Raw genomic sequence first — 18,367 nt, forward strand, 5'->3', positions numbered from 1 at the left:
TCAAAGTTGGATATGTCCCAATCTACAACGCTCCGACCAAATTCAGCCGACATGAATCCCTCCCACCACAATATTCTCATGGTGCAATTTGTTAAAATCATATTACAAGTTCGGCCATCAAATCAGAGTAAGAGGCTCACTTGCCTCCCACGCATTGGCCTCACATGTCACACCATTGTTTGCAACTACACGCACAGACATTACTGGAATCCTTGACTTTTGATCTTCAAGATTCAAACAGACCCACCAACACGCGAGTTTCAAGTGCCGAGATAGCTAGCCACACCTTTGCGGCCTACCTAATCTATGGACCATGACAAATCATCTTCTTTGGTGATTCTCTCTTTGGTCTTGTTAGGGAAGAAAATCCAGGCCTCTGGCCTTTTGCAGGCTTTTATCTTTTTTAGCACGTAATCTATTTCATGTGTTGTTTGTTTAGACAGTCTGTAGTCTGTACTCTTCTTTTGTATGTCTAATTTTATTTACACCTCTAGAGTCTAGAGTTGAAGGCATCGCCATGACTACTACATCCATAAAGCATGCAACTTTACTCATCATCTATATTATTCAAATTCATGCATACTACAGGTACAGGTCTGTTAGGTAGTCTCGACAATTTGGAGAAACTATGATTGCCACGACGTTACAATAACGTCGTTACCCATCTTATTTAATACACAGACCTAACACAACTTGGCAATCCTCACTTCACACACTTATCAAACCATTCCAACAGGTTCTGATGGGCCTCCTCAGCAGACTTCACAACTGCCTCATCTTCAACATTGTACCTAACTGTCCAACCGTGTGAAACTTTGGGGAATATCTTAACATAGCCTTCCACCTGAGAAGACTCGGGATTGTTAATTGCTTTCATAAACAAAAATTGGGAAAAGATGGGTAGACTTTTCTCAAGAATGGTTGTTTACATGCAATGAAGACAAGCTATAGCTACAGTAAGGAAGATTGATCCACGTTTCAGAAGATGATGGATCATTACTATTAGTATTTGATTTATTTGTTTCGATAGAGAAACGATCTTATCTTATCTCATTTCATCTTATCATTACAATTTTCTCAAATTCTCACACAAAATATAATAAACAATTCAATATTTTCAAATCTCAAACAATAATAATATTAAAAAATAATATTCTAATAATATTTTATTCAACTCATCTAAAGTTATCTCATTCCATCTCATCTCATCTCACCTCACCTCACTATCCAAACGAGCCCTTAACAACACTCATCACAAGCCCCGACCATTCTCGTTACCACTAGAGCCAAGACCAAAGAGTGGCAAAGACACCATGGCAAACACTAGCCAGTGTCAAGAAAAGATTTAGAGATGTAATCCAAAAGCCTTTTGGAGCTACTTTTTGCAGGTTATAAAATTCTTATCCCAGCACAGGAGTCCAGAGATATGGCATCAACAAGCTATAGCAAGTGCCTTATTACGACATTTGTGAGAGTGCAGGCACTGTTATCATTTGTGGTCCATCTAGGCAGCATAGAATTTGTGTGAGAGAGAGATTTTTTTTTTGGGGAGAGGTTAGAGAGAGTTGCACATCTCATGTCTCATAGAGCTTCGCTAGCACACCAATGAAGAAAAAGCAGAACATAGAACATGCTAAATGCATGAAATTATGGTTGAAGGACTTGTGACTAATGACTATATATTCCAACATGAAAAATATTAAGTTCAGCCAGTCCCCTCACTAAGGAATCATAAACCGTAACTATTAGATTTAAGGGGTTGTTTGGATGTTGAGATGGTTTCATCTGATCTCATCTCATCCAGAGCTGGCTCAATAGGTTTCGGGGCCTAAGGCTATAATTTTGATTGAGGCTTTTTTTTTTAAAAGTAAAATTAAATAAATTATTTTAATTTTAATTTTTATATTATATTATATTTTAAAAGAATTCCTATCATTTTTGCAAAGTAAAATTATTGATTAAGATTTTATACTGCCTTTACAACTAATAACTGATTTAATCTTTATTAGAAATTTTTTATTTAAAGAGGATTTTATCAAATCTCGATTCATAGAGTTCATAGAGTTCTCATCCCATCTCATTCGGTCATTTCCCAAACATCCCCTTTTATTTACTTAAGAATGTTATTATCTAAAGAGAGAAAAACTTCTCAATTAGAAAACAAAAGCGTATAAAATAAGGTAACAACCGGAACACTAAAGTGTAAACCAGCTTATAAATATGAATAACAAGAGAAAAGACAAAAAGACTTGATCTTCCCACCTCAGGTTTAGCAGCTAAGACTTCTTCAAACTGTTTCAAGAGTTCAGGTGGAGACAGATTGTCAATCTCAGCGCCAAGTACTGCAATAGGAGCCTTGACCCCTGAAATTCATTCCAAAAATTTACCATTATACTGTGACACCATGAGAAATATGTGCACTGTGGCACTGAGCCTGTACTTAAATATCATCTGACTTCAATAGAAGTCACTTCCCCAGGATACTGCAAAAGACACTTTTAAGTTCTAAAATTACAATAACATCAAGGTGCATCCTAGAGGTCAAAAGGCAGGCTTGGGACGAGTTGTAGACTGAGAGATCCTAGGTTCAATTCTACATTAAAAGTTTCCCTAGATTACCTGACATTTCCTTCTGATGGGTGGGGGTAATGTATCCAGGGAGTTTACTCCCCAGGAATGGGTCAACTTGGTGAGGTTCCACGTCGAAAAAGGTTCCAAAATTGCAGATTAATAATAAAGTGAAACTAAAATATAGAGTTCTGGAAGATTTAAGCACTGGAATCCATACCCTTGATATCCTCCACGGTGACAAATGAAGGATGTAATAGCACAGCAGATTGGATAAGCTCCGACTTTGCAAGTTCAACCACAACCTTGGCTGAGAAGATTACAAAAGTTCAAATATCAGCCTCGTTTTTAAGCATTAAAATGCAAGTGATTCGACACATTAGAAATATTGATGAAACTTCAATGTAAGCAACACTAGAAAAGTAAATGCCTAGATTCTTTTGTGGGGAAGGGGGTGTCAGGGGTGACTTAAAAGCAAAATGAAAAAACAAAAAATAAAAGGAAGGTCAAACAAAGAAGAACTAATAGAGAAAACTCACCACCCCAGCAAAAACCTGCAGCCCCAACTGCAGAAGCACCTTTACTCTTTACAGCTTAAATTACCGACTTTGCCACCTCAAATGCTTTATCCTATCGAAATAATTATAGAGCTTCAGACACTATTAGTGCATAACCAAATTATGTAGTAATGAGCAGAAATCTACAATTTATGGTTAAAAAATGTTGATGCAAGCTTGATTGTTTAATAATTTATGAAGTATGAACAATCTGTCACTTTCAGCAATAAAGAAAGAGATTAGCCAGCTGAGTGCATGCAACCATCTGTTGCTTTCAGCAATAAAAATAGGGAAATTGGCCAGCTTAATCTCCACGCATATTCAGGCGGCCTAACACATGAGATTCCCAACCTTCCCCTGAGGCCCTCTGAACTTAATCCAAAATGGAAATGCAGCAGTATATTCAAGTTTCAGGGACGGTTCCAATGTAAATACACACAGGCAAGTACGTACACACACACACACGTGGATTTATGAAGAAACAATTTCCAGGCAAGTATTACAGTCCAGAACCAACCGTTCCATGATCATTAAACCAAACTTGAAAAGGCCTATCAGATTTGTCGGGCACATAGGGATCTCCATGGAAGAAGTCCGGAACCATGACATAAAATCCAGCAGCTGCAACCTTGTCTGCGAGCTTCCTTTTAACATGGAAAACAGCAGACATTAGTTTTCAGAAGCAAAGAGTAAGCACAAATTCACAATGTTGAGTGTATGTGTGTGTGTGTGTGAACCAGACCATGTAGACTACTTGTTCAAAATGACATAACACATCTTGGAATAGATAAATACACTTAACTATTGTACCCACTTCCAAAATGAAAGAAAGATGATGCATTAGAAGTGCCCACTATGTGACAAAATTATGTTAGCCAAGTTAGTCAATGACTTTGAATTTTTAAGAAAATATCTTTCACTTAAACCTAAAATGATAAGAAGTTCAACTTTGCAGAAAGATTGTTAAGACGGCTTTATCTAATATGCAAAACCCCCAAACTAGGTGAAGAAAGAGATATGAGAATTAGCCATACCTCAAGTTTGGAGCTTCATAACCTGCAGGAAAAATCAAACATGTAAAGTTAGAAGATGGCAGTGGTAGTTAATTAACCTAGCCAATTATTTTGCAGCAGGTACAGAAGGACATGCATGCATATCGCTTGTTCAACAAGAATCCCACCACTTCCTTAATACTCAGTTTCGATATCCAACCAAGCCCAAGAGGGAAAAATTAAACAATTAGTTAATTTAAAATATAAGAATGGCGAAAAAATTTACATAGACGACTAGAGCACAAATGACACACCAAATCATCACGAAAAGATTTCTGGAAGCAACATCAGGGATTACTGAAGTTAGAATTTCAACCTTTGGTACCAATGAATTATTCTAATTTTCTTCAGATTTGGTTCTTCAGCACGTACATATTCTGTATGTTTGGGGGGTGAGATGAGAATTTTGTGTTTTGTTTTGAAGTTTAAAATATTATGTTTTAATATTATTATTGTTTTGAGATTTGAAAAATGTGTATTGGGATTTGAAAAAGTTGAATTATTTATTATATTTTGTATGGAGATTTGAAAAATGTGTAATAATGAGATTGTTAGACTTAAATAAAATTCTCTAATGCGGAATAACACTTTAGAAATAAGAATTAAAGGGTTTAACGCCAAGAAATCTTACCTCCAGCCATTGATGCAATTCACTGTAAATGTTACGGTTTTCACTGTGTTTGGCTCTTCCAAACTCTTCTCTACTCTATTTAGATGGTGTATTACCGAAGGGAATTGAGTAAGTGAGTTTGGGGACCAAACACATGTATTTATAGCCGAAATCCCCATCAAATTTCGAGTTTACGTGTCCCACGTGATCCTATTTTCATGGGATCAATTTAAATTGATGGAGGAGTGTTTGACCACTTAAAGGATTCTTAAAATGATAGACTCCCACTCACAAACGTCTTCATAAGCAAGAATCGGTCAAGAGTAGAGAATCGGTCAACATTCTCCCACTTGGTCAACACTCCTGATCTTAAACCTATCAATAATCTTCATTTAAGTAATAAATACATGAATCATGGCGGTAGGTCCTCTAATGACGAGTATTACCTTCCATGTATTACTATGTATTCATTCTTTACAATTTATGTGAGAACAATTTCTTAATGAATAAATCCTATGTTTATTCTTGGTCCAATACAGATAAATTTTCTCAAAAATAAATTAAGGTGCACATTAATATGAGAAAAGAACATCAAAATGATTAAGAATTTCATTAAAAAATAACATTGTTCATACAATGAAAAACTACATAATGGAACCAAGTCTCATATTCACTATATGATCCTTGAATTTCAACGGTGGCATGCCTTTAGTCAAAGGATCAGCGATCATTAGTTCAGTGCTTACGTGCTCAATGACCACTTTATTTTTTTTAACACGTTCCCTTATGGCTAAATATTTAATGTCGATGTGTTTACTCCGACTCTCACTTTTGTTGTTCTTAGCCATAAAAACAGCAGCTGAATTTTCGCAATACATTCTCAATGGCCTAGAGATTGAATCCATAATTCTAAGCCCATAAATGAAACTCTTAAGCCATACACCATGTGAAGTAGCCTCAAAATAAGAGACGAACTCGGCTTCCATGGTAGAAGTGGCAGTCAAAGTCTGCTTGGCACTCCTCCATGATATAGCTCCACCGGCTATCAAAAATATGTATCCTGATGTTGATTTGCGTGAATCAACACAGCCAGCAAAGTCAGAATCTGAGTAGCCAATTACTTCCAGATTGTCCGTTCGTATATACATAAGCATGTATTCTTTGGTCCCTTGAAGGTACCTCATTACTTTCTTTGCAGCTCTCCAGTGGTCTAAACCTGGATTACTCTGATATCGTCCTAACATTCCCACAGCAAATGCAATGTCAGGTCTTGTACAGACCTGAGCATACATCAGGCTTCCGACAGCAGAAGCATATGGAATGTTCTTCATTTGTTCTCTTTCAAGGTCGTTCTTTGGGCATTGATTCAAATTGAACCTATCACCCTTCACAATGGGAGCTATACTTGGTGAACAATCCTTCATCCGATATCTCTCCAAAAATTTATTAATATAAGTTTCCTGAGACAGATCCAAGATGCCTCGAAATCTGTCTCTATGGATCTTAATGCCAATGACATAAGATGCCTCACCCATATCCTTCATATCAAAATTTTTAGAGAGGAATTGTTTCACTTCATGCAGCAAACTCTTATCATTGGTTGCTAGCAAAATGTCATCCACATATAAAACAAGAAAACATATTTTACTCCCACTGACCTTCTGGTATATACATTGATCCATAACGTTTTCTACAAAACCGAATGAAGAAATTACATTATGGAATTTCAAATACAATTGGCGAGATGCTTGTTTTAAACCGTATATGGATTTCTTGAGCTTGCAAACCAATTGCTCACCATCACTAGAGGGGAATCCTTCAGGCTGTTTCATGTAAACCTCCTCCTCTAGATCTCCATTGAGAAATGCTGTTTTCACATCCATTTGTTGCAATTCAAAGTCAAAATGGGCTACTAATGCCAAAATAACACGCAAGGAATCTTTCTTAGATACGGGAGAGAAAGTCTCCGTGTAATCGATTCCTTCTTTCTGAGTAAATCCCTTAGCAACGAGTCTTGCCTTGTATCTCTCAATGTTGCCTAATGAGTCTCTTTTGGTTTTAAAGACCCATTTACATCCAATGGCTTTTACACTATTAGGCAACTCAACAATATCCCAGACTTCGTTACTCTGCATGGAATTCAACTCTTCATTCATGGCATTGTACCATAATTCTGATTCTTTGCAACTCATGGCTTGTGAAAATAACTCGGGATCATTTTCGGCTCCAATGTTATAGTCAGATTCTTGCAGATACACAACATAGTCACTAGGAATTGCTGATCTCCTTGCTCTAATAGATATTCTTAATGTTGCACCATCATCTTCCTGAGAAGTAGTATGTGGTTCAATTGGTTGTTCAAAAGTTGTTGGCAACTCTTGAACTACCTGATCTACTAGAGTGTCGTCAGCAACTTGTGTAACATCAATGATTGGTTGTTCAACACCAGTTGGTACTTGAGGGGTGTTGTAAACAATAACCAATCTATCACTTGAAGTGGAAGGTTGAGATTCTGAATGATCATTCTCAGAAACTATGTTCCTGGTTTGATTGCTCCCATTGATCAAGTCATTTTCAAGAAACTTTGCATTTCTTGATTCCACAATCCTAGTACTATGAAATGGACAATAAAATCTATAACCTTTAGACCTTTCAGCATATCCAATGAAATACCCACTAATGGTCCTTGGGTCTAGTTTCTTCTCTTGTGGATTATAAATTCTCACCTCAGACGGGCATCCCCAAACGCGCATATGTCGCAAACTCGGTTTCCAACATTTCCATAATTCAAATGACGTTTTAGAAACAGCCTTGGTTGGAACTCGGTTTAATATATACACTGTTGTCTTAAGTGTTTCAGCCCACAATGATTTAGGAAGATTGGAGCTGCTAAGCATACTCCGCACCATGTCCAATAATGTTCGGTTTCTTCTTTCTGCTACACCATTCTGGTCCGGTGAACCAGGGATGGTGTATTGGGCAACAATCTCATGCTCTTGAAGAAACTTTGCAAATGGCCCAGGTGCTTGTCCATTCTCAGTGTATCTACCATAATATTCTCCACCTCTATCTGATCTCACGATCTTAATTTGTTTACCGCATTGTTTCTCTACTTCAGCCTTAAAGATTTTAAAGGCATCTAATGCTTCGTTCTTGTTATGAAGCATGTAGAGATACATATATCGTGAGTAATCATCTATAAAAGAGATGAAGTATTTCTGACCATATGAGTCCATGTCTGGACTACATATATCAGTATGTATGATCTCTAATATGTCTGAACTCCTATTGGCACATTTCTTTGACTTGTTGGTCTGCTTTCCCTTTATGCAGTCCACACAAGTCTCAAAATCAGTAAAATCCAGAATATTAAGTAGTCCTTCATTTACTAATCTTTTAATCCTATCTATGGATATATAGCCTAATCTCTGGTGCCATAATTTAGAGGAATCCTCATTAATAACACATCTTTTAGTGCCAGTGTGAATATGCATTGAATCATAAGTGGTATTGTTTTATAAATTAATGCAGTAAAGACCATCAGACAAAGTACCATTCCCAACACAATCAGATTTATAAAATAAACTGAATGATGAATTTGAAAAATTAAAGGAATATTCAAAAGGTACTAGTCTTGAAACTGAAATCAAGTTTTTAAAAAAACTTGGAACATAAAATGTCATCTCCAACTTTAAAACAAAACCACTAGATAAAATTAAATAGCAAGTTCCAACAGCTTCCACATGCGAGCTCATCTTGTTTCCTGATAAGATGCTTCGCTCACTTCCCACTGGCTTCCTTAGGTTTTGCAAACCCTGCAAAGAATTCGAAATGTGGATTGTTGATCCAGAATCAATCCACCATGTGTTAATATTGACATTAACCATATTAGATTCATAACAAACAAGTGAGGTCAAATTACCTTTGTCTGCAAGCCATTTCTGGAATTTGGCGCATTCCTTCTTCATGTGTCCCTTCTTTTTACAGAAGAAACACTTGGAATCTTTCTTAATACCACCTTGGGGAGGTATTTTGCATTTTCCCTTCAGTTTGGCTTGATATTTGCCCTTTCCATGCATTGCCAGCATTGCACTTTCACCCTGTTCCATCATCAGTCTCCCTTCCTCCTGAACACACTCCCGCTGTATTCAGGATGTAGTGCACTAGGAAGGACTCCGACATTTCAACCTCAAGTTTCTTCAATTGAGCCACATTGTCCCTCATTTGCATGATGTGCTCACGCACACCTTTCACACTGGTGAGTCTTAGGGATGAGAACTTCATAATTAGGGTGCTTGCTAGTGCCTTGTCTGAAGTGACAAATTGTTCACCAATGGCTTTTAGCAAATCTCGGACCTTTTCATGCTGATCGACAGAACCACGAATACCAGCTGATATTCTAGTCTTAATGAACATCATGCTTAAGCGATTAGATCGCTCTCATCGTTCATAAAGTACGATGTCTTCTGCATTACTGGTATCAGTTACAGCTGGTGGTTCGTCTTTCCTAATAGCATAATCTATGTCCATCCACCCTAAATGAAGAAAAATTCTCTCCTTCCAGACCTTATAGTTATCTCCCTTAAGTTCAGGGATATCATAACGAATATCAGAGAAATTTGTAGGTTGTGAAACTGCATATAGATTACATGTTTACGTTAAAATTGAGGCCTAAATAAATATTCATGTTTTACCAATGTAAATCATGCCTAAAAATTGAATCTAATGACATAAAATTGCCTGTGGGCTAAATTTTTAATACCAGTAGATCCAATTAATCTATATGATAGAATTTTATCAATATAATTACTTAATTCATAATTCTAAAGGGTATATTATGAATTTGATGTGTATTCTATCTTAGACTTTTATGATAAAACTATCAAATTATTTACTTCATTCATAATTCCTGTGGGTAATTTATGAATAACTTGATATTTTATCCTAATTAATAATAAATATAATAAAAATTCATGTGGGATAAAATTTATTATATTTATGTATAATTAATTACAATTAATGTCTAATATTCCTTATGTGATCCTAATCAATCATTATAATTTTACTTAATTAAAGATGCTGTGGCTATTCTCTAATTAACATAAAACTATATGGATCACTAGACATTTAAATTGCATAAGACTAGCTTAATATTATGAATTACATAATTTTAACTAATACTCACATGTTATAACTATGCACAAAAGATTCATAATATAAGCATAAATATTGCACAATCTAGATTATAATATTATGCATAACATTTAATCTCATGCTCTAAACTATATACTCATCAAAAATTGCATGTAAAAAGCAAAAAAAATTAATCAATTCATGCAAACTAAATATGAGCATAATAAACAAATATCCTCATTGCATATAATTAAAAATAAAAAATTATAAGCACAATGGTCCTTAGACCCAAAAACCCACTATTCAAGCCATTTAAAAAGGGAAATTTTTTTTTTTTCCTGCACCAAGTAAACGACATGTCGTTTTTTGTGTTTTGCCCATTTCTTAAAACACAGACAGCCTCTAAACGACATGTCGTTTTACTGAAACTCAAAACGACATGTCGTTTATCCTTCAGGCTTGATAAACGACTACCGAATAAAACGACATGTCGTTTTCATCAATTGAAAAACGACGTGTCGTTTTTGTCATTACACTTGAACGGGCTCCGAAGTAAAACGACATGTCGTTTTCATTAAATTGAAAACGACGTGTCGTTTAGTAGTATACGGGAATAAGAACCTTATGCTAAACGACATGTCGTTTTCATCAAAGTTGAAAACGACCTGTCGTTTAGCAGAACCGAATGAAACAAAAGCTGCTGAAAACGACATGTCGTTTTCAACAAGCCTGAAAACAACATGTCGTTCGTGTCGTCTTCTACCTCCAGACACAGCGTGATTTTCGCATTTTACAGTGTTTTTTCACGTCAAAAATCATGTTTTTAATCACAGAAAGCTTAGAAAAAATATTTCTTTATAATTTCTAAACTTCTTTCAAATAAAAAACGTTCAAAAATCAAAACCCAAAAAAATTTTTCAAGTCACGGCCAAAAACAGAGGAACTCGGGTTTTTGAAATTAAATATCAAGACAGAGGATTTTAATGCTCTGATACCAACTGTTAGACTTAAATAAAATTCTCTAATGCGGAATAACACTTTAGACATGAGAATTAAAGGGTTTAACACCAAGAAATCTTACCTCCAGCCATTGATGCAATTTACTGTAAATGTTACGGTTTTCACTGTGTTTGGCTCTTCCAAACTCTTCTCTACTCTATTTAGATGGTGTATTATCGAAGAGAATTGAGTAAGTGAGTTTGGGGACCAAACACATGTATTTATAGCCGAAATCCTCATCAAATTTCGGATTTACGTGTCCCACTTGATCCTATTTTCATGGGATCAGTTTAAATTGATGGAGGAGTATTTGACCACTTAAAGGACTCTTAAGATGATAGACTCTCACTCACAAACGTCTTCATGAGCAAGAATCGGTCAAGAGTAGAGAATCGGTCAATAGAGATAAGATGAGATGAGAATTTTATGTTTTGTTTTGATTACCAAACATGTCCTTAGAAAAACAAATTTTCGATGATAATTGAAGCTGTTGATGAAGTTTTCTTGAGATTTATTAACATGAATAAATCATAAAAACTTCAAGTCCCATGTTACATAGATGTCACGAGCAAGCGTGAGTGTCAAATTATGGTCTCGCACTCCCCGTCGATTGCCTCCCAACAACCGTAAGAGAGCCAATGGTTTGACAGAACGAGCGTTGGGGCTAACGTCAACAAACAGGTTCTTTATCCATTTTTTTTTTCTACCATTGGCTTAAAAACTTGTCTGGTTTGGTTTCTTTCTAACCATTTCATCTCAACGTCTAAACACTATTCAATCACAACTATTTTTCAATTTTAAATTTTTAACTTTTTAATCTAATCATTACATCATTTTCAAATTTTTAAACAAAATATAAAAATCAATACAACATTTTCAAATTTTAAAATCAAAATAATATTAAAAAATTATATTCTATCTATCTTTTAATTTTATAATTCTTTTATTCAATTTTTTCCTACTCATTTCTTAAAATCTTATAAAAATTTTAATTCAAATCATTTTATTATTATTTACAAATTATCTCACTATTATTCACATATTTCTCGATCATCTCGTCTGTGTAATAAAAAAAAACTTAAACTTGTCTCGTCTCATCTCAGAGGTGGGATCTCTCATCGACATAAAAAAAATCGAAACTTCATAATACAAAAAGCAGCACCCCGATCACAGCTTAAAGTAAAATAGAAAGCAAAAGTGAGCAAAGAAGAGAAGTGTCAAAGAAAAGTGTAGGTTACCATAGACATCAGAGATGAGGAGAACGGCACGCTTTGAGTAGGGGGAGCCAGAGACGTAGCTGCTGAGGCCACCGAGCTGCTCAACATGGCCAGCACCGGCGTTTGGGTTGAGAGTTGGTGGGTTGGAGCAGCACTGATGGCCTGACATTGCTTTTCGCCGCTCAACTAAAGGATCGCAGAAAACTCAAACGCACCAGTCAAAGCAGGACTGTCTTTTACTTTTGAGTTTGTTCGGACCAACGGTGGGAAATTTTCTAGTTGATAAATAGGAGTGGTTTTGAGAACTTCGGTAAATACGTGGTCCAGTGATAACAACGGTGCGATTTTGAAAGAGTAATGTTACATAATCTTTCATTTTTTATATATTATATATTTTTAAAATTTTTAATATTATTTTTAAATATTATTTTTAACTAATTTAATTTTTTATTCATTATTTATATATTAAATATTTAATAAAAAATAATAATAAAAATTAAAAAAAATGTAATATGTAAAAATTATATAAATAATAAAAAATTGTGTAAATTTTTTAATTTTTAAATGAGAAATGCTACCGTCACTCATTTATATTTGAATAAGGCTAATTACCGGTGTAAAATATATAACTCTCATATAATTTTTTTTTTTAAAGTAAGTTTTACTAATAATAAATATTTATATATATATATATATATATCTTTTTTAAGTAAAGTTAATTTTTTTTATAAAGATTTGTACGAGATTTATTTATTTATAACTTATATAATTTTTTTTTTTTTTATATATTTATATTGTCACTCAATCTTAAAAAAGAGTAAAAACATAACTATAAAAATAAAATAAAAAGAATCTAGTATTTTATATCATTTACTTTTCTTTTTATTTTTTAATGTTATTTTATTTTAAATATATATTTTTTAAATTTGTTTAATAATCCACAGGCACCAGCCGCACCACAAATATGATGCGATACTAAAGAAATAAGAGCCCTGTTACACGTACCGAAAAAATGGCTCGAATGAGTCATAGTATATTTTATTTTTATGTATTTTTTTAATCATTATAAATATTTTAAAAAAAAATTTACAACATAATTAAAAAATATTTTCTTAATAATCAAGTAAAAAAAAAAAAAAACACCATTTGGAACACAGCTTCGGAACCTAAATTCAGGACCTAAAACATTTATAAAGGAATAAAGTGACTGATAAAGTGAATGGTATAAATTAAAAAATAATAATAACATTACTCCTTTTAAATAGGTATAGCTTTTTAGAGTTTGTTCAGACCGACGGTGGGAAATTCATCGCTCAGTGCGATTTTAAATAGGTATAGTTTTTGGAAGCTTTATGTTGCGGTCAGTGATAACAACATAATCCTAAAAACAGTCGACTGAAATTTATTAATTACACCACAACCCATATTACCAAGAGTTACAAATGTGTCAAGAATTATATCCCTTGAATTTGTGCTTCTTCACTACCATTTGTTGTAACTTTTAGTTGTCAATAAGAAGACGAAAACTGATTTTCTTTTGCACAATTAAGAGCATGAAAATCACTCCATTTTATTATCTCTTTATCATTTTCAAATATGAGAGGCATCATTTGAGAGTGTAAAGCTGGTCAAAGGTGGTGTTGGAAAACTTTCGTATCCAAACATATATTTTCTTTTGGACCGCCGGCATCTTCTGCACACTCTGAGGTGGTTCCCGACCACCATGGTTGACTTGGAGAGAGGACAGGGGTGGCGGGCATTAGGAGAGGAGGGAGAAAGAGAGAGAAAAAAGAAGAAGAAGAGAGACGCACATCAATGTGTGAGATCCCTTTGTGTCTATAATGTTTTTCCCTACTTTTATTTTGTGAGAGCCAAACCCAAAGATAGCTCCAACCCCATCAACAATAGGATTTTAACCTTTAAGCATCAATTTTCTGAAACAAAAACCTTAATCTAGAAACTGATGACGGCTTCGTGGAAGACTATAAAGTATCTGGCAGCGAATAAGAAACAACATAGGCATTGGATGTAGTGTGTTAAAAAGCATGCAACTTGTAACAGTTGTTCATAAGCAAATCAGATCAAATTCTGGGGTACTACAGCTTGTAAAACTCACTCCATATAATAAATAATAAGAGAACTAGAGGCCAGACGAAAGACGTCTCTCTAACTTGACATTTCCTACTCGCTTCACATGCTTATCAAACCATTCCAATAGGTTCTGATGGGACTCCTCAGCTGACTTCACAGCTGCCTCATCTTCAACATCGTACCTAACTGTCCAACCATGAGAAACTTTCGGGAATATCTTAACATAGCCATCCACCTGAGAAGAATCAGGATTGTTCGATTACCATCATATGCAAAAACTGGGAAAAGATGGACGAAAGTATGGCTGATTGCATGAAGTGAAGAGAGACCGTAACTGTACAAGGAAGAATGACCTTCAAGGACAAGACAAAATCTATCAACTAATCTCTTTACCACTGGAGCCGAGGCCAAAGACACCATGCCGAATCATTAGCCAGAGTGGTGCAAGAATAGACACTAAAGGAATCATGATATAACAGAGGATGGGGGCAGTATAGAATTGAGACAAAGGATTCATGTAACAACTACAAGTCTTTGGTATAAGGCTTTGTCAATGAGTAACCCAACCTGAAGGATTTGATATGGAGAAGAAAGTCTTAATTCTAAGGCCTTTCCAAGAGCAACTTTAGCATGTACAAAATTCTTATGCACCAGCTCAAATTTCTGTCCCATTGCAGAAGGAATCTAGAGATGTGGCAAGTGCCAAATTATATAGCATGAGACTAGTCAGAGCAAAGGTTCCGTTAACATTTATGCAGTCATTCATTAGGCAACCAACTAAGAGAGAGAAGGAGAGGGTGCATCATGCATGTCATGTCTAGGTCCCATCATTGCCTCCACATTTGTGAAACAAAACAGCATATGGAACACAAAGACCAAAAATTTACTCTAAATAAGAAGCAAATGCTATAATTATGAAATTGAGGCAAAAGGGTTTGCTGTTATGGTCGGATATGTAAAACACGAAAATATAGCCCAGTCAAAACTCATTAAAAGAACCATGAATCATCTGAATTATATTTCCTTCTTTTCTTTTGTTCACTTAAAACATGTTATTGAAAGGAAAAAAAAAAGTCATAATTAGAAATGAATGGCATAAAAATTGATGTAACAGCTAAATCTGTAAACAAGTAAACAAAAATGAATACGCAAGGAAAGGGAAAGAAAAAGAAAACAAAAGTCCGAAAGATTCGATCTTCCTACCTCAGATTTAGCTGCTAAGACCTCCTCAAACTGTTTCAAGAGTTCTATTGGAGAATATTTGTCAATCTCGGCTCCTAGAACTGCAGTAGGAACCTTAACCCCTGAAATTAATAACAAATAAATTTGCAAGGATTGGTTTGCGAGCAACTTTACATTACAATAGCACCACCAGAAAAGAAATGATCAACCAGGTAAAAATGTATTATTATAACAGGGGCCGAAAAGTACATCAAGTAAAATGATATGATTGTTTTTTTTTTTCCGAATATTGTAAAGCTAAAAGCCATATTCTTTAGCGTAAACCACCAAGGCAGAAAGATGATATGATTGTATATTGACATACTGGTAGGAAATAAGAGAGAAATTTATTTCTGAAGGTGTTTCGAAAGACAATTTAAGCTATAAATTGCAATATATAGTTCTGGAACATGTAAGCACTGGAATCAATACCTTTGATATCGTCCACAGTGACAAATGAAGGATGTAAAAGCACTGCAGCTTGGATAAGCTCAGACTTTGCCAGTTCAACCACAACCTTGGCTGGGAAGAATTTGAAGTTCAAATATTAGCTTCCTTCCCAGGCAGAAGGCTATATGATTTGAAGTATTAGAATTATTAAATGAACTTGTCTCCAGGTGAAGAAATAACAGAGAGAAACTCACCACCCCAGCAAAAGCCTGCAGCCCCAACTCCAGAAATACCTTTATTTTTTACAGCTTCAATTACTGGCATTGCATCCTCAAATCCCTTATCCTATTGAAATAATTTTTGAGCATCATACTCTATTAGTCCACAACCTAAAATACCATACAAGGTGGATGCAGCCAGGTAGATCGAGTATGAACTATCTATTGTTTCAGCAATAACAATAAAGAAATGGGGCAGCTGAATCCCAACATTTTCAGGCAGCCTAATATGCCAAATCCCTAACTCCTTAAGAAGGCCCTTAGAATTTCATCCCAAATGAAAATGCAGCAGTACTTTCAAGATTCACAAGGGTGATCTGAAACAAAAAACAAAATTTGAACAATATCTAGGCAAGTATTAAAATCTACAACCAACCGTTCCATGATCCTTCAGCCAAACTGGTAGAGGCCTATCAGCATTTTCATACACAAATGGATCTCCATGAAAGAAGTCAGGGACCACAACATAAAATCCAGCAGCTGCAACCTTGTCTGCAAGCTTCCTGTAATAAAGAAAGCAGCTGAAATTATTTTCCAAAGTGGAAAGCAAGCACGAATTTGCGATGTTGATTGTGCATGTGAACAGGCATTTGTAGATATAACTCCACCTTTTAATGTGCCACCTAGACCAAGAATAATAATGTAAAAAGATCTCAAAGAAAGACTGTTAAGAACAACTTAATGTGACAGACTATCCAAAAGCTCTAAACTAGATGAAGGGAGATGATAAAGAAGAATTATATACCTCAAGTTTGGAGCCTCATAACCTGCAGGACAAGTAAAAAATGTAGAGTACTTAGAAGATGATATTGGTAATAAATTAACATAGCTAAATTCCAATGATTTTGTATTAGGTGCAAATGGAGACGCGTGTATTTTACTTGTTCAACAAGAATCCCATCACTTCCTTAATACTCATTTGAATATCCCAACGAACCCCAACATAGAAGAACAAATAAATAACAGCGTAAGAACAACAACAAAATTTTCATAAATTACTAAAACACACATCATCACCAGGAATAGAATAGCAAATTTTTGGAGCGAAATCTGAGATATCTGAAGATGGAATTATACCCTTTTGATACCGATCAAAATCTCTCCTAGCCAAATGCCTATACGTTAAAGCGGCCAAGTCAAGTCCCCATGTCTGACAACTACCCAACGTCATCGACATCAACTTTTTTAACAAAACAAATTTGACAAGCCAAAAGATAACGTAAGAGATGACGAGAAGTGGCAGGACCGAGAGCGTGGTTGACTGTGAGCGTTGTCTAAACCACGGCAGAGGCTGTCTTTGCTGTTCCAAGGGCATTGAATGATGGGGAAGATTTTGCTAGGGTGACAATTCGAAGGGGGATTGAGCCTTTGAGAAGAAAACTCAAGTGTTGAAAGGTTGAAGAGTGACGGTGGCCTCCCGAGATCTCGTGGAGATTGATTAAAAGCGTATTGAAAGGGGACGTAGAGAGAGCTCGGGTGCTCTGTTTTTGTCTGTAATAAAACATGGGTGCTTACGGGTGACCGGGGAATGTTTAAGATAGTTAACGGAATATTGCCAAGAAATGGTATTCTTTTAAAAAAAGAAAAGAAAACATTGCATGTCATCAGAACAGGAAATCAGACACTACGAAACACAGGGTCGCCACCCTCATGGCCAGTACTGTCTCCATCCTCTTCTTCCCTTCCCTTGAAAACTAGAACCCACTGAAGTCACGGGAGTGTTCGAGATAGAATCCTACTGTTCTTAAGTTTTGTTTACTTTTGATTATCCAAGCCAATACTTCTTCGCAGAAATTCTTTACCATCGAATATACAAGGAAAACGAATCCCAATGATCGTTGAAATATACAAGGAAATCATTTTCTCCATTAGTCACACGTGAATGAATTCAAAGAACCCAAAATATAGTACCTTTACAACCAAAACAGCAATAACCATTACCAGATCACAGTTTGATGTGAAAACAGGCAACAGGAGTTATCAAAGAAGAAAGTGTTGATAAGAAATATATAGGTACCAAAGACGTCGGAGATGAGAATGATGGCAAGCTTGGAGTCGGGGTGGCCAGAGACGTAGCTGCTGAGGCCACCGAGCGGTTCAACATAGCCAGCACCGGCACTTGGGTTCAGGGTTGGTGGATTGGAGCAGCACTGAGGGCCTGACATTCTTTGCCAGTCAACGGAACACAGAACAACGAAACGTAAACGCAGACCGTGTTCTGTTTGTGGACTGTGGGGTTTCCGTTTTTCTA

At 35.6% G+C, this 18,367-nt stretch overlaps 1 protein-coding gene and 1 pseudogene across 1 annotated transcript; both read right to left on the reverse strand.

Moving 5' to 3' along the window:
* Positions 1 to 519: 519 nt before the first annotated feature.
* Positions 520 to 12,383, reverse strand: LOC108995003 (annotated as a pseudogene).
* A 1,757-nt stretch (positions 12,384 to 14,140) lies between these two features.
* Positions 14,141 to 18,365, reverse strand: LOC108994999 (endo-1,3;1,4-beta-D-glucanase-like). Its single transcript, XM_018970455.2, has 7 exons — positions 18,134 to 18,365; positions 16,862 to 16,883; positions 16,493 to 16,619; positions 16,093 to 16,183; positions 15,881 to 15,970; positions 15,431 to 15,531; positions 14,141 to 14,462 (listed from the first exon to the last, which is right to left on the reverse strand). Exons 1-7 carry the CDS (start codon positions 18,279 to 18,281, stop codon positions 14,277 to 14,279), a joined length of 765 nt encoding a protein of 254 aa, XP_018826000.1. The 5' UTR covers positions 18,282 to 18,365; the 3' UTR covers positions 14,141 to 14,276.
* Between the last annotated feature and the right edge of the window lie 2 nt (positions 18,366 to 18,367).

This window comes from Juglans regia, chromosome 7, assembly GCF_001411555.2.
Source record: "Juglans regia cultivar Chandler chromosome 7, Walnut 2.0, whole genome shotgun sequence".
NCBI lineage: Eukaryota > Viridiplantae > Streptophyta > Magnoliopsida > Fagales > Juglandaceae > Juglans > Juglans regia.